Source organism: Meles meles, chromosome 9 (genome assembly GCF_922984935.1).
Source record: "Meles meles chromosome 9, mMelMel3.1 paternal haplotype, whole genome shotgun sequence".
In the NCBI taxonomy this organism is placed as follows: domain Eukaryota; kingdom Metazoa; phylum Chordata; class Mammalia; order Carnivora; family Mustelidae; genus Meles; species Meles meles.
In genome coordinates this window covers 13,185,501-13,207,429 of record NC_060074.1, presented here as the reverse complement: position 1 = coordinate 13,207,429, position 21,929 = coordinate 13,185,501, and the positions used below count along the sequence as shown (strand labels likewise).

General features: G+C 42.9%; 1 protein-coding gene and 1 long non-coding RNA gene across 11 annotated transcripts in view; one reads left to right on the top strand and one right to left on the bottom strand.

Moving 5' to 3' along the window:
• Window positions 1-2,150: 2,150 nt before the first annotated feature.
• Window positions 2,151-21,929, bottom strand: part of CFLAR (CASP8 and FADD like apoptosis regulator) — a 43,543-nt gene continuing 23,764 nt past the window's right edge. For 7 of the 10 annotated variants that reach the window (XM_046018314.1, XM_046018319.1, XM_046018315.1 and 4 more), the window contains exons 6-10: window positions 18,089-18,146; window positions 14,362-14,411; window positions 13,541-13,622; window positions 4,312-4,822; window positions 2,157-2,923 (exon numbers count right to left, since the gene is read on the bottom strand). In XM_046018314.1, coding sequence (XP_045874270.1) covers window positions 2,785-2,923; window positions 4,312-4,822; window positions 13,541-13,622; window positions 14,362-14,411; window positions 18,089-18,146 — 840 coding nt within the window. In that variant the 3' untranslated portion in view covers window positions 2,157-2,784. Of the gene's footprint in view, window positions 2,924-4,311; window positions 4,823-13,540; window positions 13,623-14,361; window positions 14,412-18,088; window positions 18,147-21,423; window positions 21,756-21,929 lie in introns of those variants that run through there. The other 3 variants (XM_046018322.1, XM_046018321.1, XM_046018323.1) reach the window with 2 other exon arrangements.
• LOC123950502 lies at window positions 13,616-14,307 on the top strand. The gene is made up of 2 exons (XR_006820240.1): window positions 13,616-13,732; window positions 13,811-14,307. It is a non-coding gene; the product is annotated as an uncharacterized LOC123950502 (long non-coding RNA).

Sequence of the window (21,929 nt, the reverse complement as noted above, 5' to 3'; positions counted from 1 at the left end):
CTGTATTTAAGCGTCTGTTTGCCTCTTTTTTTCTTTTTTTTTTAATTTTATTATTATTTTTTAAGATTTTATCTATTTATTTGACAAAGATGACAAGTAGGCAGAGAGGCAGGCAGAGAGAGAGAGGAGGAAGCTGGCTCCCCGCCGAGCAGGACCCTGGAGTCATGAGCCGAAGGCAGAGGCTCAACCCACTGAGCCACCCAGGTGCCCCTGCCTCTCTTTTTCTTTGTTCATTTGTTTTGTTTCTTAAATTCCACATATGAGTGAAATCATATGATATTTGTCTTTCTCTGACATATAGTGTTTTATTCGTTTCAGTGGTAGAATTTAGTGATTGGTTGGTTGCATAGAACACCCAGTGCTCATTTCATCATGTGTCCTCCTTAATACCCATCATCCAGTTACCTCATCCCCTCACTTTCCTCCCCTCCAGCAACGCTCAGTTTGTTTCCTAGAATTTAGCGTCTCTCGTGGTTTGTCTTCCTCTCTGTTTCCATCTTATTCTCCCTCCCCATCCCCTATGTTCATCTGTTTCGTTTCTTCAGTTCCACGTGAGTGAAATCATATATTTGTCTTTCTCTGACTTACTTCACTTAGCACGATACCCTCTAGTTTCATCCATGTCTTTGTAAATGGCAAGATTTCATTGGTTTTGGTGGCTGGATAATATTCCATTGTGTGTGTGTGTATCAGATATATGTGAGATAGATATATATACATATATCTCACATCTTCGTCATCCATTCATCTGTCAATGGACATCTGGGCTCTTTCTGTGTTTTGGCTATTGTGGACATTGCTGCTAGAAACACTGGAGTGCATATGCCCCCATGAATCACCATGTTTGTATCCTTTGGGAAAATACCCAGGAGTGCAATTTCTGGGTCGTAGGGTAGCTCTATATTTAACTTTTTGAGGAATCTCCACACTGTCTTCAAGAGTGGCTGCACTTCTTCTCTTTTTGATTTCAGCCATTCTGACCCATATGAGTTGACATGTCATTTGGTTTTGATTTGTATTTTCCTGGTGATGAGTGATGTTGAGCATCTTTTCATGTATCTGTTGGCTTCTTCCTTGTCTTCTTTGGAGAAATGTCTCTTTGTGTATTCTGCCCATTTTTAGTCAGATTGGTTTTTGGCTCTTGAGTAGTATAAGTTCTTTATATATTTTGGATATTAACCCTTTATCAAACATGTCATTTGCAAATATCTTCTCCCATTCTGCAGGTTGTCTTTTATTTTCTTGACTGTTTCCTTTGCTGTGTAGAAACTTTTTAGTCTAATGTAGTTCCAGTAGTTTATTTTTGCTTTTGTTTCCCTTGACTCAGGAGACACATCTAGAAAAATGTTGCTACAGCTGATGTCAGAGAAATTAGGCCTGTGCTCTCTTCTAGGATTTCTATGGTTTCTGGTCTCACACTTAGAACCTTAATCCATTCTGAGTTTGTGTTTGTGTACAGTGTAAGAAAGTGGTCCAGTTTCATTCTTTTGCATGTAGCTGGCTAGTTTTCCCACCACCATTTGTTGAAGAGACTGTCTTTTTACCATTGGATATTGTTTTCACGGAGCTCTTTTGCAGGGAGAGGATTAAATGAGATAATCCATGCAATTTACATAATGAGCTAATAACAGCTCAATGCAAGCTTTTATTATTTAGAAATGTAATTTTAAGGGTTATGTAAAATACCGGCCAGTAAATATATCATCATTACTATACCCTTATTACTGAGTACTTGGTGAATTTTCAATTAGGGGCTATTATAAGATTTGAAATATTTTGCTACCTTAACACATACAGATACACCCAACTTAACACCAAGTCAAAAATATAAAACTAAGGGGCGCCTGGGTGGCTCAGTGGGTTAAAGCCTCTGCCTTCGGCTCAGGTCATGATCCCAGGGTCCTGGGGTCGAGCCCCGCATCAGGCTCTCTGCCTACTTGTGATCTCTCTGTCAAATAAATAAATAAAATCTTTAAAATATATATATATATACATAAAAATAAATATGTTTTCTAAAAACTTTAAATGCAATTTTATTTTTTTATTTTTATTTTTATTATTTTTTTTTTTAAAGATTTTATTTATTTATTTGACAGAGAGATCACAAGTAGGCAGAGAGGCAGACAGAGAGAGAGGAAAGGAAGCAGGCTCTCTGCTGGGCAGAGAGCCCGATGTGGGGCTCGATCCCAGGACCCCGGGATCACGACCCGAGCCGAAGGCAGAGGCTTTAACCCACTGAGCCAGCCAGGTGCCCTAAATGCAATTTTAAATAATGGTTGCCTTTCATGTCATCCCACCAAACGTGAGAAAGAAAAATGTATGTGGTTAGCCGTGAACTAGAACTGGAGTCCTAGACAGACCGACAATGTCCAATTACAAAGACAGGGCTATGCACTGAATGTTCGTATCCTTCACTAAATTTATAGTACTAGAAGTATTATAGTGGTAGATGTGTGACTACAACCCTATCTCCACGGCTCTGGTTTACTTAATGGCACGAAGGAAGGCAACATAATCCTGAGGCGCCCAACTCAACCAGCATTTGGTTTTTCAAGTGTCACAGCCATTTCCTTCCTAACACGGGCTTCAGATGCTTTCAGCAAGAGACCAAAGCCTTCCACCCAGAGGCTTTCGTTCAAACACGCCTCCCCGATCGCAGTCCTCACAGTGGCTCATTTCGGCACATACAGGACCTCATGTTCCCCACACGACACATACCCTCGCTTGAGAACTACTTCTGGCCTAGTGGTGGAGACGGTGGGAATAGGAAAGGCTTTGGGCTGTTCATTCGCAAGAGAGGATGAGTTTCTTTCTCAGCGTGTGCTGCAACCAGACAGAGTACCTCTCCTTAGCAGACGCTCTGCTGTTCCAATCATACACGCTGCCGTTGAGTTCAATGTGGAGTTCTAGGAGCGGGCGTCTTCTGGAGGGAACAAGAAAGGCAAAAATTAATGCCATGCAAATGTCAAAGAGGAGACAGGTCGCCATTAGGTTGAAAGAAGCCAACAGAGGTACCAGTGCATTGAAACTGTTCCTTTTTTAAACGCTCTATGAGCTGCTTAGTGAGTGATCCAAACCAGCCGGCAGCAGTCTGGGCCAATGACCACAGTCCCCTCACCCAAGGGACAACTGACTCTTATCCTAGAGACACGCCAGCCGGATGATAACACACCTGGATCCCCTACGCAGAAGCAGGTTGGATGCCAAGAACACCGCTGGCATACGGAAGGCTGAGTCATTTCTACTACAGTCCCTTCCTCGCTGCTGTGACCGAGCAGGGAGGGAGGCGGGTGTCACAGGCCATGGAAATAATCTTCTTAAATGAAAACCAGATCACCAAGGTTTCCCTTAGAAAAGTATTCTTGGCAATCAACATCAGATATGTCTGTGTAAGAGTTGCCGAGGTGGGGAGTCAGGTATCGGTTTCCATCCCTGAAACTGTCAAGACAGGGAAAGAAAAGAGCATGCGGTGTCGGGCAGAATTCGCAGACACAGGCACTCTCGTGCAGAGCAGGTGTCCTAGAGGGCAATCTGATGAGATTGAAAGGCATCCCAGCCTTTCAAAATGCATGTCGTTTGACACAGCAATTCTTCTTCTGGGAATTTTCCTCAAGAAAACAGTACAGATAAGCACAAATACTGAGCCACAAAGATACTGAATGCTTTCCTTTTATGGAAGCAAGACACCTCCCAGTGACCAAAAATGGGTCAAGTATGCCATAGCCTTCTTCTGGACTGTTCCATGGACATTAAAATGATGTTGTCAGATACTGACATGTAAAATGCATGTGATGTACTGTTACACCAACTAAAGGCAGGTTATAAAGTAATAGTAGATGATGATTCCATTCTGGTTTGAAAAACATTTAGATATGATTATGCAGGTATCCGAGAAAGATCTGGAAGGCAATACACCAAGATGTGGCTAACAGAAATTGATTCTAATAAGTAGGACTATCACTGCTTGTTATAGTCTGCTTTTGGCATTTAAATTTCATGGGTTTGTTTTTTTTTTTCCAGTAAGGAGAATGTACTGCTTTTGTAATAATAATTTTTCAAAAAAAACAATTAAAAATTTATTTACTTTGAAGAACAAGATCCAAACTACAAGCTGCCTAGCAAGTGACCTCCTGGAGCACAAAGCATTCATAAAACATGTCTCCTCCTAAGGCATCCCCAGGAGGGAATGAAAAATCCTTTCCTCCCTGAAGAGAAGAGCATCAAACGTGGCACAGCGGTCGTCTCCATCATGGCAACAAGAAAAGAGACAAGTGGTCCAGGGATGGGCCACAACCCACCCAGGTGGCTCACCTTTCTTTCCCCAGTTTCTGGGAGAGGCACTGCAGGTACAACGATGGAGAGCTGGAGGACCGTTCCAACAGGGACACGTCCGCCTTGCACAGGCTCCAGAGGAAGTCAGCTTCTCGGTGAATGGTGGACGGCCTAGGCTGCTTGGCTTTCGATTCCAGGTTGTTGACCGCCGGTCCATCCACTTCCAGCAAGCTGCTGTTGTCCAGCGGGTCCTCTGACTCCACATAGTTCTGAATAAAAAAGACCTTTGGCTTCCCTAAGAGAGAAGGGCACACGTCTCCCATGAACATCCTCCTGATCTGATCCAGAGGGAACCCTGAGTTTGTCCGATCCACGCCAAACACACTGTGGGAGCCACCTCGGCTCACCAGGACGCACACAAAGCTGTCGTAGTCTCGGTGTTGAGGCATGCAGGCAACTCGGCGAAGGACCTGGATTATATCGTCCACACTCAGATACAAGAAAGACTGAACTTCATAGCCCAGGGAAATAAAGGTGTCCCGAAGAAATGCTGAATAAAATAAACAAACACACACAGAAAACAACACGAGGGTGAGAAAAGTTTAAGAGGCACCAGGTAGCAATTCTAATAAACACAGTCGATCTCCACTACATAACTCATTTCTGCTTTTGTGCCATAATTTTGAGGTTTTGAGGGAACCTGAGCTCGGGGCAGGAAGAAATCAACCTGAAACACACGACCTTCAAGTCCTAGGTTCTCAGTTACAATCTGTCCCTTGCTGGAGGCTAGCTCCACATCTGGCCACGGGCACGGACTGAGCCCACTTCTAGTCCAATGCAACCAAAGGGGACCAAAAATTTTTCTCTTCCACCAAAACAAAGCTTGGATTTTTCAAAAAAGCTCTTTCTTAAACTAACACACAACTATGTAGGAAATGGATGCGTTTGCAGAGCGTAGATCCAAATCTAGATCCAAACGGCTGCAGAGAGGACGGCCCGGGTCACAAGTTCCCTCACGTCCACAGGCTGTGGGCTGATTCAGAGGCCTTTACATCTAAGCTGCGACCATTTCCAGACTCTCCAGTTCCTCTCATGACCTGCTTCCTAGTGTTTCCTCTGACTGAGCAGTGGGAGCCCTTAGCCAAGATTCCCTCTGGTGCCCCCAAGAATTCCTCTCCTACTTTCCAGGAATCCCGGATTCACGTTGCCTGCAGGAAGATTGAAAGGCAGTGGAAAAGGCAGACTTTATGCCAGACAAGCCTGCCTTCTAACACTGACCTTTCCACACCTGTGGGCTGCGTGACTTTAAAGAAGTGACATTGAATGGAGGTGACAATACCCACCTTGTGAGCACGCGGGGAGGATTAGATGAGATAATACAAATAAAGCTCCTGGGCTCTATTCCCTTTTTTAAAAAATCTTGTTTCCATTTTCTAGAAATTTCTATAGCCTACCCAGTTCATTTCTTTGCCATCTGCTCAGCTTGCCTTCATCAGAGAAATAAATACAATCTCCTGCCTTGTTATTTCTTTCTAACAGTAGAAACAGACATCTTTCTCTTCCTCATGAAAAATCCCACATCCCTTTGAGGAGTCCAGTAAGTTTCTGTTCCTTGTCTGAGGGATGCCTACATTTCTTCGTTCAGTTGTAGAGCAGAAAAAAAATGTTATTCCTTAAGCTAAACAGACATCTCCAATTTCAGGTTGTTACCCAAAACTCCTAGCCAACTTTTCTGGATTTCTCTCCATGTCTCATGACTCTGGTCATCCCCTTCATCCCCTGAGCTATGGTCTTCCAGAAGCCCAGCACTGCATCCAAACCAAATTAAACAACACACAAGTTAATTGGAACAGACAGAACTTCTACCCAGGAACAAAAGGGCCCCATCTCATACCAGTGCAGGCATCACAGAAAGGAGAGGTCAGTAACTCTCCTGAAATTACCACATTAACTGTCTGCCACAAATTGTCAACTCTCTGCATTAAATGGAAACAACATGATGTTGTTCAAAGACTCACAGCTTCGGGGCGCCTGGGTGGCTCAGTGGGTTAAAGCCTCTGCCTTCAGCTCAGTTCATGATCTCAGGGTCCTGGGATCGAGCCCCATATCGGGCTCTCTGCTTGGCAGGGAGCCTGCTTCCCTTCCTCTCTCTCTGCCTGCCTTTCTGCCTACTTGTGATCTCTGTCAAATAAATAAAATAAAAATCTTAAAAAAAAAAAAAAAAGACTCATAGCTTCAACCAAGAGTTTCAGCTTTCTTGCCCTACAAACTTTACCAACCCCTAATAAACTATAAAAGTGAAAGTTCGCTATTGTAATTTCTCTTCCAGCTTCTCAATAGGAAATAGGAAGAGAAAGATAGAAAAAGAAACACAGCCTTGCGTGAACAAAAAGCTGGGAAAAACAGCCACTGGACAAAGAGGAGCTCTCTTGAGTGTTCTTAATTTAATTCACCCAGCCCACGGGCAGTACCCAGGTATGTTCACATTGGGCCTAGTAGAACTGCTCCCTCAGAAGAGCTGGGGTTAATCATGGCCCCATATTTTTCATATATGGCACTTTTAAATATGTCCACAAGTTCTTTGACACTCCTTCCTTAAAAAGAGTGGAATTCCCTTCCCCTTGAATGTGGAACATGCTTGGTAACTCATTTCTTTTCTTTCTTTCTTTCTTTATTTTTTTTTTTTTGGTAACTCATTTCTAATCACTATGGCAAAAGGGATACTATGGGACTTCCAAAGCCAGATCATAAAAAGAATACAGCCTCTACCTGGCTCTTTCTCTCTTTTGAACCGCTCACTCTGGGGGGAGCCAGCTATCACATCACAAAAACACTCAAGCAGTGCTGTGGAGAGGCTCACGTGAAGAAGAACTAAGGCCTTGCACGAACTTCACAGCCACCTGAGTGAGCCTCCTGAGAGGATCCTTGGATCCCAGTCCCGCCTTCGGATGACCCCAGCTGAGATCCGACCACAATCTGCCGAGAGACTCTGGGCCAGAACAGCCCAGCTAAGCTACTCCTCAATTCCTGCTCCACACAAACTGCGAAAGATAGAAATAAATTCATACTGTGGGTTTAAGCCACTAGATTTTGGAGTAATTTGCACACATTCTTAGATAAATAATTCACCAGGTAAATCTGGAAAAGGGAATGATAATAACCGTTACTTAAGGATGCAGTTAGGGTACATACGTAAATGAGGGGGGGATTATATATCATGTAATAATGGAGACATATAAAGAAGGTGCCGATCTCCTTTAAACCCTATGATAAATAAATATTAGGAGGGACATGAAGGACAGTATCCACAGGTGGTTGGAGAACGTAATAATAGCTCGCTCATCCCCACAGGATCTCAGTGTGGTAGAAAAGGCGCTGCCCCCTGGCCTGCCCCTCAGCAGGTGTAGGCAAGCCTTCCGCACCCCGTACTGGGCTCAGCTGGAACCCAGGACCGGACAAAGAGCAACCAGACAAGGACCCCAGTTCCATCACTAGTTTCGTTCCCAAGTCTTCGCTTGAGGTCCCACATGTCATGGCGTATTCTTTCCTCCAGGGGGCAGAAGCGAGCAGGGAAACACCAGACTCCAAGTGATTGTTTACTTCTCTCAGACTGCCTGCCTGCCCTCAAAACCCTCTCCTCACTGACAGATTGCCTGCCTTACCAAAGTCCCCAAAACAAAGCCATAGTCTGTCTTGCCAAGCTGATGGGCAGGAGTCAGGGACAGAACAAGGGCTCTCCTGTGCCTTCTATCTCTTTCCCTTTTCTGGGTTCCCAGTGGGTTCTGGCGGGAGTGGGGGCTGTCACAGCAGGGAGCAGGCAGCTGCATGGGGCCAGCAAAAGAGGAACCAGTCTTGGAATCCCAAGATCTAAGTTTAAATCCTGGCTCCTGGGGCGCCTGGGTGGCTCAGTGGGTTAAGCCTCTGCCTTCGGCTCAGGTCATGGTCTCAGGGTCCTGGGATTGAGTCCCGCATCGGGCTCTCTGCTCAGCAGGGAGCCTGCTTCCCTCTCTCTCTCTCTCTCTCTGCCTGCCTCTCTGCCTACTTGTGATCTCTCTCTGTCAAAAAAATAAATAAAATCTTTAAAAAAAAAAAAAGTCCTGGCTCCTCTCCCTACGTGCTGGGTCTGAACCTTACCTGGTCCTAGAAAAACTAACTTAGGCCAACAGAGGGACTAGGAAAGGGGCAGGAATCTGACGTCTGGGGCAGAAAGTGCTTACCTCATAGAACAGGAGAAAGAAGAATAAAGAGGAGGTGAAGCCAGAAATGGGACAGTCCCCCAAAGCCAATAAAGACAGCAATTTGGAGGGACCTCAGACCAAGATGGAGCCGCCATTAAATATCCCTCCGGTAGCCCAGTCGCCTCAGAAGACACAGCATGAAGTCCTCATCGTCGAGATGTCCCATAATGTCACATCGTTCCTCTATCTTACAGGGAGGGTTGATGCTAGCTGGCATTTCCAACTTTCTTGCTTGGGCCAGCAAGAGCATGGATAGAGCCCAGTCTGATTTATAAGATCAATGGAGTAATGACAGTGGGAGCTTGAACGAACTAACTGTCTTAGTTTATTCATCTCTCATTAATGTGATTACTACTAATGCCTGTACCATGTTCTTCAAAAGGTGCCCGTGACCATCCAGGAAGATGTCTGTAAAGACACTTTGCCAGCTATGGGTCCTTACTCAAATGTAAGATATTAATTTTATTTTTTATTTTTTTTAAAGATTTTATTTATTTATTTGACAGAGAGAGAGCACAAGTAGACAGAGAGGCAGGCAGAGAGAGAGAGGAAAGCAGGCTTGCTGCTGAGCAGAGAGCCTGATGTGGGACTCGATCCCAGGACCCTGAGATCATGACCTGAGCCGAAGGCAGCGGCTTAACCCACTGAGCCACCCAGGCGCCCAAGATATTAATTTTAAAAAGAAAATGAAGACAGCCCCTCATGGAGCCTGCAGCGCCTCTCTCTCTCTTGGAAGCTTCTCCGCAGACAGGACCTCCACAGGGAAGTCTCTCTAGCCTACCCTGAAACGCGTGGGGGAGCAGTCAGAGTCTGTGTCCCATTTATCACAGAAATTGCCTTGTCATTTCCCTCAAATGAGGAAGAAGAACTTGGAAGCTGAGTTTGGAAAATAAAACTTCAGCAACTGCAGAAGTCACACTTCTCCCTTCCACCCTCCCTGGAAACCCCAGTCCTGACCCAACCCTAACTCCATAAACCTCAACTTCCCAAAAAGATGAGTTTTATGTGGCCTTGCAGTTAGGACAAGGGTTAGGGTCAGCACCAACCAGAAGGTCTGGGGGCTATTGAGATGAAATCCAAAAAAACTAAATACGGTAAAATGACACCATTCGTTTAGAATTTGTTTTCATCTAAAATGAGTTCACATTGGGGTGCTGGTTGGCTCAGTCAACAGAGCATGTGATTGTGAGTTCAAAGCCCACCTGGGGTGTAGAGTTTACTTAAAACTAAAATCTTAGGGGCGCCTGGGTGGCTCAGTGGGTTAAAGCCTCTGCCTTCGGCTCAGGTCATGATCTCAGGGTCCTGGGATCGAGCGCATCGGGCTCTCTGCTCAGCAGGGAGCCTGCTTCCTCCTCTCTCTCTGCCTGCCTCTCTGCCTACTTGTGATCTCTGTCTGTCAAATAAATAAATAAAATCTTTAAAAAAATAAAATAAAATAAAATCTTAAGGGGCGCCTGAGTGGTTCAGTTGGTTGAGTATCTGCCTTTGGCCTAGGTCATGATCTAAGGGTTCTGGGGTCGAGCCCCACATCAGGCTCCTTGCTCAGCAGGTGGTCAATTTCTCCCTCTCCCTCTGACTGCTGCTCTCCCTGCTCATGCTGTGTCTCTCTTTCTCTCTGTCAAATAAATGAATGAATAAAATCTTAAGAAAAAAATATCAAAACAAAATAAAATTAAATGAGTTTGCATTAATCTTGACACAATCTGTAAAAAGAAGTCCATTAAACCAATGTATAGAATAAGAAAGACGGAGTGCCTCATCATTCCATTTACCACTACTTAATGAGCACCTTGTACGAGCCCCGTTCTAATTATAGTAAAGCATACAAATGCGGGCACCTGGGGGGCTCAGTTGGTCAGGTCATGATCTCTGAGTCCGGGACCCAGAGCAGGGCTCCCTGCTCAGCAGGAAGCCTGCTTCTCCCTCTCCCTCTGCCTGCCACTCCCCCTGCTTGTGCTCTCTCACTCTCTTCCTGCCAAATAAAGAAAATACAATCTTAAAAATAAAAAGGGCATACAAATGAGAGCCAAGTCGGGCAGGGTATTCTTAGTGACAAGGGGAGTTAAGTTTCTTTACAGGAGGACTGCTCAGTCTTTCAGACCAATATGCAAATCTCAAAGGAGGAACAGACTATTCATCATTTCTCAAATTATCTTGACCCCCAAACTCGTGTTTTAAAAAGTTCCTCTTTCTATGTTGCAGAAACACTGTATTTCATGCTGGGAAATCAAGATGAGCCTATCAAGGAGCCTATCATCTGGGTGGCGAGCTTATAAATGGGCACAGAACAATGACTGGGATGTCACACAGTACGGTGGGGTTTTAGGTAAAAGAAGCGGTCAGAGAAGGGATCATCAGTGCAGTCCCAGACACCTGGAGATGAGACTGCGGTAAAGATATTAATTTAGGCGGGGGCCCGACAAAACAGAAGACAGGGGACACCTTCCCCGCCCCCAAGTAGGGGGATGATTATAAACAAAGACAGAAGAATGAGTGAGTTGGGAAGTGGTGGTAGAGTCAGCTTTGCCTAAGTCTGACCGACTCTGTATAAGTCTTTCATTGGTTTCCAGAGACCAATCAAGGCGTTTTAGTGGACAACCCACATTCACTCAAAATTATAAACTACCTTTTAGATATCTTCTTTGTAAGTACAAACAGTTACTAGTCATTTCTTCTGGACTAGCTTTTCTTAGCAGAAAACAGTATCAATAATAAGCCTGTCTACTGCATGTCAAAGAGGCTTGTGGCGCACCTCAGGCAGTCCCAGAGCTCTCTTCCACGTATCCGCAACTCCTTATCCACAATTCAGAAAACCCAAAAGCTCTGAAAACCTTAAGTTCTTTTCCGTGATTCATTTTGTGGCAAAACTTTTCCTGAACTGGTGAGAAGCTGTTGATAGCCTTTATTCCACTCAGGGTAACTATCCATTCGTCTTGCTGTAGAAATGGTCATGTAAGGGCTCTAAGACCTTTACAAGTATGAACTCATTCACTTCTCCCAACCTCCCCATGAGGTATCTCCTGTTAGTGAACTATTTTATAGAAGAGAAACTGAGGGGCGCCTGGGTGGTGCAGTCAGTTAAGTGTCCCACTCTTGGTTTCCACTCAAGTCATGATCTCATGGGTCATGATCCCATGGGTCATGATCTCATGGGTCATGATCCCATGGGTCATGATCTCATGGGTCATGGGATTAATCCCACAGGTCAGCCTCCACAATCAGAGGGAGTCTCCTTAAATTCACTCCCTCTGCCCCGCCCCCAACTTGTGCTCAAGCTCTCTCTCTCTCTCTCAAATTAATCTTTTAAAGAAGAAGAGAAACTGGGGTTTACAGAGGCTAGGAAAATTGTCCAAGGTTGCAAGCCAGGACATGACGGAGCCATGAGTCAAAGCCACACAGTCATATTCCAGGACCCACCTGTGACTGTGCTCCTAGTAATAGAGGAAAACATAAATACACATTCATTCCTGGTGCACAAGAGGCCTATAACTCAGCAAGGAAGTAGACACAGACACTGAGGCTTAGTCACAAATTCACAGCAGGTCATGGCGTTATGATCTCTTCATACAACAGATATACATCCTGCAGTTGGGAACTTTTTGCTAAGGAATGAAACAAAACTGATTATAATAGAAAGTGAAAGCAAATACTTTCTTTTAAAGCAGGAAGTTACTCACTGAAGAAATATTTTCTCATTCTTATACTGGTACTAATGGTTAAGAGAGAAAGGACACTTCTCTATAGCCGAGGAGACAGCATGTCTCCCATCTAACCAAAAATAGGACATGAGGAAAATGAGATCATATGTGAAATCCTGGGAAATTCAACCCAATATTTGCTAATCTGACCTTCTCTTAGATTCTCTTCCCATAGAACTCACCATGGTAACATGTTCAGTGAGCCTAAAAGACAGCTCTGACTCATTCCAAGAATCTGAAAAGCAGGAAACCTGTGGAAATGTGCTAATCAACCCTTCTGAGAGACAAATAATTAAACATGTTCTTTCACGATGAGATTCTTATTCTCTCTGACACTCCCCCGTGCCTGCTCCAGTTTGAATAGGACACCAACAGCTGAGCAAGAGAACCAGTTCCGATCCCAGCGAGAGTAACGCACAGGTAGCACAGACCAAGGCCGACCAACCAAGGCCAGGGAGGCAGAACTAAGTAAGGAACACACGGCCTCTAAGTGAACACACTTGTCTAATATTTTTAATTTTTCTCCAGAAAAGCTCTCATAATCTAGTTACACGACGTGCTGGGACATCTGGTAACGCTGGAACCAGAAAGCCTTCCGTTTTAAACCCCCACTCTGGATGCCAGGACTCCTCCTGGCTGCAGCATCCAGCATGAAAAAGCAAGACGGGGGGCGCCTGGGTGGCTCAGTGGATTAAGCCGCTGCCTTCGGCTCAGGTCATGATCTCAGGGTCCTGGGATCGAGCCCCGCATCAGGCTCTCTGCTCCACAGGGAGCCTGCTTCCTCCTCTCTCTCTGCCTGCCTCTCTGCCTGCTTGTGATCTCTCTCTCCGTCAAATAAATAAATAAAATCTTTAAAAAAAAAAAAAAGCAAGACGGGAGCTCCCTGGCTTTTAGCCAATCACACCTTTGTGCCAGAGACAACGCCATGTGCTCCCCAAATCCCTTCCTGGCACACAACCAGGCTGAGTTCTTGTCTCCTGCAGTCAGGTGAGGGCCCACGAGGGAGTTCGACCAATGGATTGTGAGTGGGAATGAGGCACCACACCTTCAGGACCGGTCTCTAAACTCTCTGGGGAGACTTTCCATGCGCTTCCTTCATCCACCACCCAGACACAGAGAATCCTGTGCAAATCCCCAAGGCTTCAGATGATGGTGTCACTGAAGGATCCCGTGGAATGAAGCTCACTCCAGCCCGATCCAGGCTGTGACATGAATGAGAAAGCACCCCTCGCCATGGAAGCCACAGACTTCCACCGCGGCTTGCTGTGAACAGCTTGTCTGGGCCGTGACCTCACTGTGGGCCTTCGGGTAACCCGCAGCATCCATCCCTACCTGCGTCGTTGCCAATGCAATCAATTATCAGGCAGATTCCCAGGGGTTTGCTCCGCATCCTGTATCTCTCCTCTGGAACGTGCTGGAAAGGAAAGCAGGGATGGTTAAAGACTCTGGACACTGCTCTGTCTCCATAAGGTCCCACTGCATACCATCGTTTCTTTTGGAATTCCTCAAACTTCCTGTCGCCAGGTGAGTCATTCAACAGACACAGCCTGAAGTGACCACAGCTGACTTTCCCATTAATTTCACATTTTTTTCTCTATTTAGGTAATGTGCCGAAGACAAGCTGTCTCAGTTTTTAATTTTAATGAAAATCACAGTCTCTTTGCACACGACTCAGCTCGGCAGGATGAAGACAATTTAAAGCCGAGAGAAAGGATGGGTCATACGTTTCCACAGTAACTTGAGGTTATACAAGTGGTATCTTTCCAAACCAGTACAAAAGGAGCCCTTCTACGGGCTCCTTATGGAAAAGGCTTTCAGCCTTTAAAAAAGAAGCCAGACCAGGTCGAGTTTCAGTGTCATTGGTTACTAATAAATTCAGCAATCACTCAGCTAAGAGGAGAACTGCCACTCTGGAATTTCCCCACATTCCAAAGTTCACGAATGCAATCCACATCAACATTTTTCTCTTTGCTCTACCCAAGCTTCTCCCTTAGGAGGAAGAGTTCCCAGGAGAGTCCCCAGGAGAACGGCACTTGCAGCGTCCTCCTCTTGTCCCAGAGAATTATTAACGGACAGATATCTTAAAGAAACCAGCTTTCTGCACAGATACTGTGCATACAATACAATACCACATCAGATCATTTATTCTGTACCCGCGGTAGGAATGCTTCTGACTCCTGGATGGACGCCTTCACTGATTCTCCTGGAGGATGAGAGAGAAATCACTTACAAAGCTGAAGGAGAACTGAGCCCACTCCCATGCTGTCTGGGTTCCTCGATTTCTCAGCTGTTCTCTTCCCTTATTTTTTTCCCCTTACTGTCTCTTCTTTGCTCAGCTCTACTCAGCCCCAAGGTTCCAAACTCACACCGAAGAATCTGACAGATAAGAAAACACAGGGGGTAGGTAGAAAAATTGCTTAAATAGCAAGGGGAAACAAAAGGTTCTCCCTTGCCTTTCTCCAGAGGAGGGCCAGGTGACTGATGAATTTTTAAAGGGATAGGGAGACTCCAATAACCTCACAACCCGACAATATCGATAGCTTTCTTCCCTGTGCTGAAACCGTGGGCAACGCCTACAGGGGACAGCCTTAGAGACTACTGAGTGGGAAAATTGTGCTTGTATTTGTCACTCATGCAACAGATGGCCGTGTTTTCTTAGTCCAGTGATATTGAGAAGTCATAAACTAAAATGGCAACGGCAAGATAGAGGACAGTGAGCCAAGCAAATGTAGATAAGCCTAAAGCCGATCATAGAAGGCAAAAAATGACTTCATTCGCTCAGAGAGGTGGAGAAACCACTAGTTTTGAAGTCATGAATGTCTGCCTCAAACCCTAGCAGCACCACTGGGGAGCTCTGTGATCTCGGGCGAGGTTCCTCTTAAAATCTCAGGGTGTTTCGCTTTGTTTTTAAATCCCTAAGATGAACATACCAACATCTACTTTATAAGATTGTTACCAAATGAGACCATCTAAAGATAAGCAAAGAAAATGTCAGTATTTGTAAGGTTTGGAGGAAATGAGTATGTTCAAGTGTGTAAGTTGAAATAGTCCTTTTGGGGGGCACCTGGCTGGCTCAGTCAGTAGAGCATGTGACTCTTGATCTTGGGGTTGTAAATTCAAGCTCCACATCAGATATAGAGATTACTTCCAAAAAAATAAAATACTTTAAAAAAGAAAGTCTTTTTATTTTTTTTTTTACGATGTTTATTTATTCATTTGAGAGAGAGAGAGCGCGCGCGCATGCAAGTAGGCAGAGCAGCAGTTGAAGGGAGAGGGAGAAGCGGGCTCTCCGCTGAGCAGGGAGCCTGATGCGGGACTTGATCTCAGGACCCTGGAATCATGACCTGAGCGGAAGGCAGACGCTTAACCGGCTGAGCCACCCAGGTGCCCCAAGAAGTGGTCTTTTTAAAACACAACTGGCAATACCTTTTACACCAACATTCTGGTTCTAGAAATTTATCCTAAGGAAATAATAGAGCAAGGATGCAAACATATCTACCGAGTAATTGTTCATAATGGCCTCAAACTAGAAAAATACTTAAAAAATCCTTCAACATGAGATGGACTAAATAAATCATGGGACGTATGATGGATACTATCCGTGTTAGGAAGGATAAGAAAGATCTTTATGTATTTGACATGAGAAGATGCAGGATATATTAAGAGAAAATGGATTACTGAATAACATGGATAATACTAATCCCACGTACTTAAAAATATGTGTGTGTGCAAATGCTTACACATGTATGCTTAAAAATAAGAGTCTAGAGATACATAAATCAAATGTTAACAGCGGTCATCTGATACTTGGGATTGAAAGGAAATTTCTCTTTTTCATTTTGTATTTAAGCAATCGGGGATTAAAAGAATAAAAAAAATAACTGTAATATGCCCATCTAGGGTTAAGGCACTTAGTAAAAGCTTAATAAATTGTAGCGATCATCATCATCATCCAATCCAGATCTATTTGGAAGTCTAAATTAGTATGAATGCTTTTTTCTTTACTAGCAAATAAACCAGATCCAGGCAAAAGCAGGTCCCTAGCTCTCTGAAGGACTACCATGGGCGCTGGGAGCCTCGCCCATCTCACCTGTGTCATTACTTTTTTTAAAAAATTTAAGTTTAATTAGCCAACATAGAGTACATTGTTAGTTTCAGACGTAGAGTTCAGTAATTCATCCGTTGCCTGTAACGCCCAGTATCATTACAATGAAGGAGAAGCCTGCATCAGGGTGCGCTACGGGAAGAACACCAATTTGTTTTTCATTCCTGTCCAAATCTACCAGGTCTCCTGCTTTCCTTTTAAACAGCTTTCGGAATGCTAATTCTTGCCACCTCACCAGTGTTTTGAGAAACATGCTGTCACTTCAGGAATAAATTCACTTCTCCGTGGCTTTTGCTGGAGAGCAGAATATTAGGTGGGGAATGACAGGCATGAGCAGTACCATCTGGTGAAATCTGGGCGAGCTTCTCAGTTTCTAGATGCAGGCAGACAGCATGGAGGCTGACTCAGAAGATTTTGGCAAGGGGCCTGCCACACAAAGAAGGTTTCCATCAGGCCACTGCTCTGCTGGAACATTCGCGATCGCCATTGCACACGGGACAAATTCCAAGCTCCTTGGGAAAGGCTGAGCCCTCCTTCCCTGCCCATGGATCCCTGACTCCTGGAGTTCTGAAGCACCCTCAGCTACAATCCAGTGTGAGACCAAGTCTCAGCCTTCACTTCAGGGAGGCCTCAAGTCACGCAAAAGAAATACACCTTTAAAAAATGCTGTTATGGGATCAAGTGCTGATGTTTAAGAGAGAAGACAGAGATCGTGTGGGTTGAAATGACTAATTTTTTACTGTATTTTTTGTTTCTTCTTAGGAGTAGAGGGATGTCATCTGTAGAGTATCTAGATTTATTAAATGAGCTCATTTAGTTAAGCGTAGCTCATTTGGTTAAGCGTCTGCTTTCAGCTCAGGTCATGATCCCAGGGTCATGGGATCAAGTCCTGTATCGGGCGGGATCTCTGCTCAACGGGGTGTCTGTTTCTCTCTCTGCCTTCCACTTCTCCTGCTGACAAGTAAATAAATAAATTCTTTTTTTTTTAAAAACTGAGCTAGGGGCCCCTGGGTAGCTCAGTTGGTTAAGCAACTGTCTTCAGCTCAGATCATGATCCCGGAGTCCCGGGATCGAGTTCCGCATCAGGCTCCCAGCTCCATGCGGAGTCTGCTTCTCCCTCTGACCGTCTCCCCTCTCATGCTCTCTCTCACTCTCTCTCTCTCAAACAAATAAATAAAACCTTAAAAAAATATATATATAAAAACTGAGCTATAAAACAATATCCTAGTAACCTTCCTTCTTCCTGTTGCCGGATATTTGATTTAACATGGTTTGTTATCATGGCTGGATTAATGTTTAACATAGCCTGGTTATAGTTCCGTTTCAGGAATAAATAGCACGTCTCTTAAAAATATAGCCAAGATGATGAAGCTGTTGGAGTAGGAGATATTTACATTCAAATGAGCTAATTCATTAAACAATTACAAGTGCCAATGGCTACATTTTAAGAATTTAACTGCTATCTATTTTGAGAGTTTAATCAGAATATGTAGATAAAGGAAATGGTCAACTCCAAAAATGCAACAATTTGTACTTGAGTTATCAAGCATTTATAAAGAATGAATATAAAGAAGGGCGCCTGGGTGGCTCAGCGGGTTAAGCCTCTGCCTTTGGGTCAGCTCATGATCTCAGTGTCAGGCTCTCTGCTCAGAGGGAAGCCTGCTTCTCTGCCTACTTGTGATCTCTCTCTCCTTCTGTCAAATAGGTGAATAAAATCTTTTTTTAAAAAAGAAAAAAGAAAAAGAAGAATGAATATAAAGAAAAATTGGCCTTACTTTGAAGGTCAAGTTGTCCCACATTGAGTCTTTGTTCTTTACTTCTCCCATTCTGGAGCTTCAAATATAAAGAATAAGGTCACATCCCCTGTTAGTTTTTTTCAGAGCCACTTTGTATCACACCTCTTTAAATATCTCCATAGAATTCTTACCCAGGAAAAAAATAAAATTATCACATTCACAGTTAAATTATCTAAAGAAGAGCTAGAATGGTTAACTCCATAAATCCCGTATTCTATTGCCAAAGAACAAGGCAACTCTTTCTTTTAAAAAACAAAAATACAGTGAACATGCAACATGCTAAATTAGCTTATTAGAATGTTTGGAAACAGCTCAATAAAGTGCGATGTTATGATATTGTAGAGTAGCTTCTAGTTAGAACAAGCTGACTGACAACAAGATCAGACTGACATTCTACCTGACCCTTTAATGCAGAGGCAAGGTATGGTCTAATTAAGAATGGGAATTCTGGGGTGCCTGGGTGGCTCAGTGGGTTAAGCCACTGACTTCGGCTCAGGTCATGATCTCAGGGTCCTGGGATCGAGTCCCGCATCGGGCTCTCTGCTCAGCAGGAGCCTGCTTCCCTCTCTCTCTCTCTCTGCCTGCCTCTCTGTCTACTTGTGACCTCTCTCTGTCAAATAAATAAATAAAATCTTTAAAAAAAAAAAAAGAATGGGAATTCTGAAGTGCTGTGGAGAATGTGGAGAAAAAGGAACCCTCAGGCATTGCTGGTGGGAATGTAAATTTGTTTAGCCTCTGTGGAAAACAGTAGGGAGGAGTTTCCTCAAAAAGTTAACAATAGGAATACTGTTTAATTTAGTAATTCCACGGCTGGGTACTTATCCAAAGAATACAAAACACTAATTCAAAAAGATACGTGTACCCCATGTTCATTGTAGCATTACTGACAAAAACCAAGACATGGAAGCAACCTAAGTAAGTGTCTATCAGTAAAGAACAAATATGGAAAATATACACATATATACACACACCATATATATGTAATATATTATAAATATTGAAATAATTACATATGGAGTAGTATATATATGTATTGGAATATTACACAGCCACAAAAAGGATGAGTCTGTACCATTTGTGACAACATGGATGGACCTAGAAAGTATTATGCTAAGTGAAATAAATAAGACTGAAAAAGACAAAAACCTTAATATGTGGAAACTTAAAAAAAAATGAATAAACAAACAAAAAGCAGAATAAGACCTATAACTATAGAGAACAAACTGATGGTGGCCAGAGGGGTAGGGGGTGGGAGGATGGGCAGAATGGTTGAAGGCTTCCAGCTACGGAGTGAATAAGTCACAGGAATAAAAAGCAGAGCCCAAGAATATGGTCAATGATATTAGCTTATATGGTGACAGATGGTTGTAGCTACACTTGTGGTAAACATAACATAATGCATAAATTTGTCAAATCACTATGCTGTATACCTGAAACTAAGGTAACATTTTTGTGAAACTATACTTTAAAAAAAAAAAAAAGGGAAGAAAAGAAAAAAGACAGTGGGGAGCTCTAGACCAGACAAACCTAGTTAGTGGCTGATTCAGCCACTAACATTGTAAGCTTAAGCAAGTTATCTAACCTCCATGTCTGTTTCTTTATCTTCAAAATGAGGATAATAATAGTAGCCATCTTATAATTTTTTGTGAAGATTAAATGTACACAAAGCACTTACCACAGTGCTAGTTATTGTTTTTCTGTAAAGTCTAGTTATTGGGTTTCTTTAATGCCTAGCTGCACATAAGCCATATGTGGGCTTGGTTCTTAAAAATCAGCTACCAAAAAAAAAAAAAAAAAATCAGACACCAAAAATAAAAACAGATATCCAAAAAAAAAAAAAAAAAAAAAAATCAGATACCAAAAAAAAAAAAAAAAAAAAACCAATTCGGAGGACTAGAATGAAATTAATCAGAAAAAGAAATATTGAACCGACCCTTTCTCTTCTCAGATGACAGGTCCTTTGTAAGGTACATGTACCACATACTGCCAACCATCTGATAGGTTCAGCTTTCAAATGACAGTTCTCCTCTGAAGCTATCCTAGCCGAAAGAGAGAAGTATACTATTCATTAAGCTGTGTCTGTAGCTGTCTTTGTGTCTAAATGAAAGAAAAACAAGTAAGTTGCTTTTATCACTAATCACAAGTGACTTAGCCAGAAGCTGACAGTACTATACAGAAAATTTGGAACCCCACGTGGATGTGCGTTCACATGAACATAGCTATTAAAGGAACATAACGTCAAATCAAAGCTCGATTTAAAAAGCATCGTGTTGCAGAGTGACCAACTTTCTTATTCTCTAATATGTTATATCATGTGTCATTTAATGCCCCTGCAATTTTTAAAGCACTTTGCATTCTTGGATGCACCTCCTAATTTTATGAGAAATTCACTGAATCCATATGCCACAGAGCCTGCAGACTAAGCAAATTAATGACCAGGGTCATGGACCAATAGAGCAAATTAAAGGAGAAATTTAAATACAGAACACTTGGGTTCCAAATAGGCTACATAGACAGTGAATTTAATTGCTTTCATCAACAAAATTGAAAGGCAGTAGTAAAAATATGGCAAGCTTGTAACCCAGAGTGGCAGCATAATTTCTATCAGATATTCGCTAGTAGGAAAAGCTCAGAAAATCTGATCTTGAATCCTAAACCAATTTTGTTTCACGACTTGGTATCATAGAGATTCAGAAGAACAAAAAGGAAGTATATTTGATTCTTTTTTAAAAAATGACAGATACACTTAAGTTATGGCATGACTGGCATGTAGCTGATTAAACTCAGCATGGTATAGAGGTAAGAACATGGGCCCGGTTTGGTGGTGCACAGAGGTGGGCAATCACCTAATGCACTTTAGGCTTAAATTTCGTTTTTTGTTCAATGAGGGGGTTGGACAGTATAATCCTCAACACCCAATTAGTTCTGAAATTCTAGTGCTCAGCGTTATCTCACAGCTCACATTCTTCATGGAACTATTTCTATTACAGGGGTAGTTAATGTTTTCCTCACACATGTTTATGAGAGCTTTTATAATTTAACCATGAAATTGCACTGCGACCTAAGCCCTAACTACAAATTCCACAGATCTTTACGAGGATGAGGCTATCCTACTAGGATTAACTTCTCAAGATAAAAAGCTAACCAAGGATAATCATGAGAATACACTGCACCACTTAATAACACAACAGTCTGAAGTTACTATGTGATATTTACGGTCACAAATCAATTACTCAGTAATAGAACTCAGAAACAAAAACACTTCTGCTGAAATTGTTAAAATAAGCACAATAATAAGCAAATGCACAGAGAGGTAAATATGAGGATATTTATTTTGAATCATTGCAGTAACAAAAGGTTGGAAATGATCTAAATATACACACCCAAGAAAGGGCTATATACATATATTGCTGTAGACATATTAGATCCATATGAACCCATTAAAAACAATGGCCAAAGAGAGGGGATCCCAAATGGTTCATTCATATGGAACAATTTCCAACAATTTTCAGCTCAGGATAATGGGCACAGTGGTCTCCCATTTGCACAAAAGAAAAAAAACAAAAGTGAAAGATGGTATGCGTAGACTATTTCTGGAGGTTTACAGAAGAAAGTGGTTCACCACAGCGGTCTCTGGGGAAAGGAACTGGGATAAGAGAAAACATACTTTGAGAATCCTTTTAATACATCTTGAAATTTTTGTTCATGAGAATGTGCTACTTACTTAAATTTAAAAAGCTAAATTTTCTAGAGAACAAATGAACAATGATTAAAAATGTTCAGCTGTACATGTGTAGGTACACACACAAGCATCGAAAAA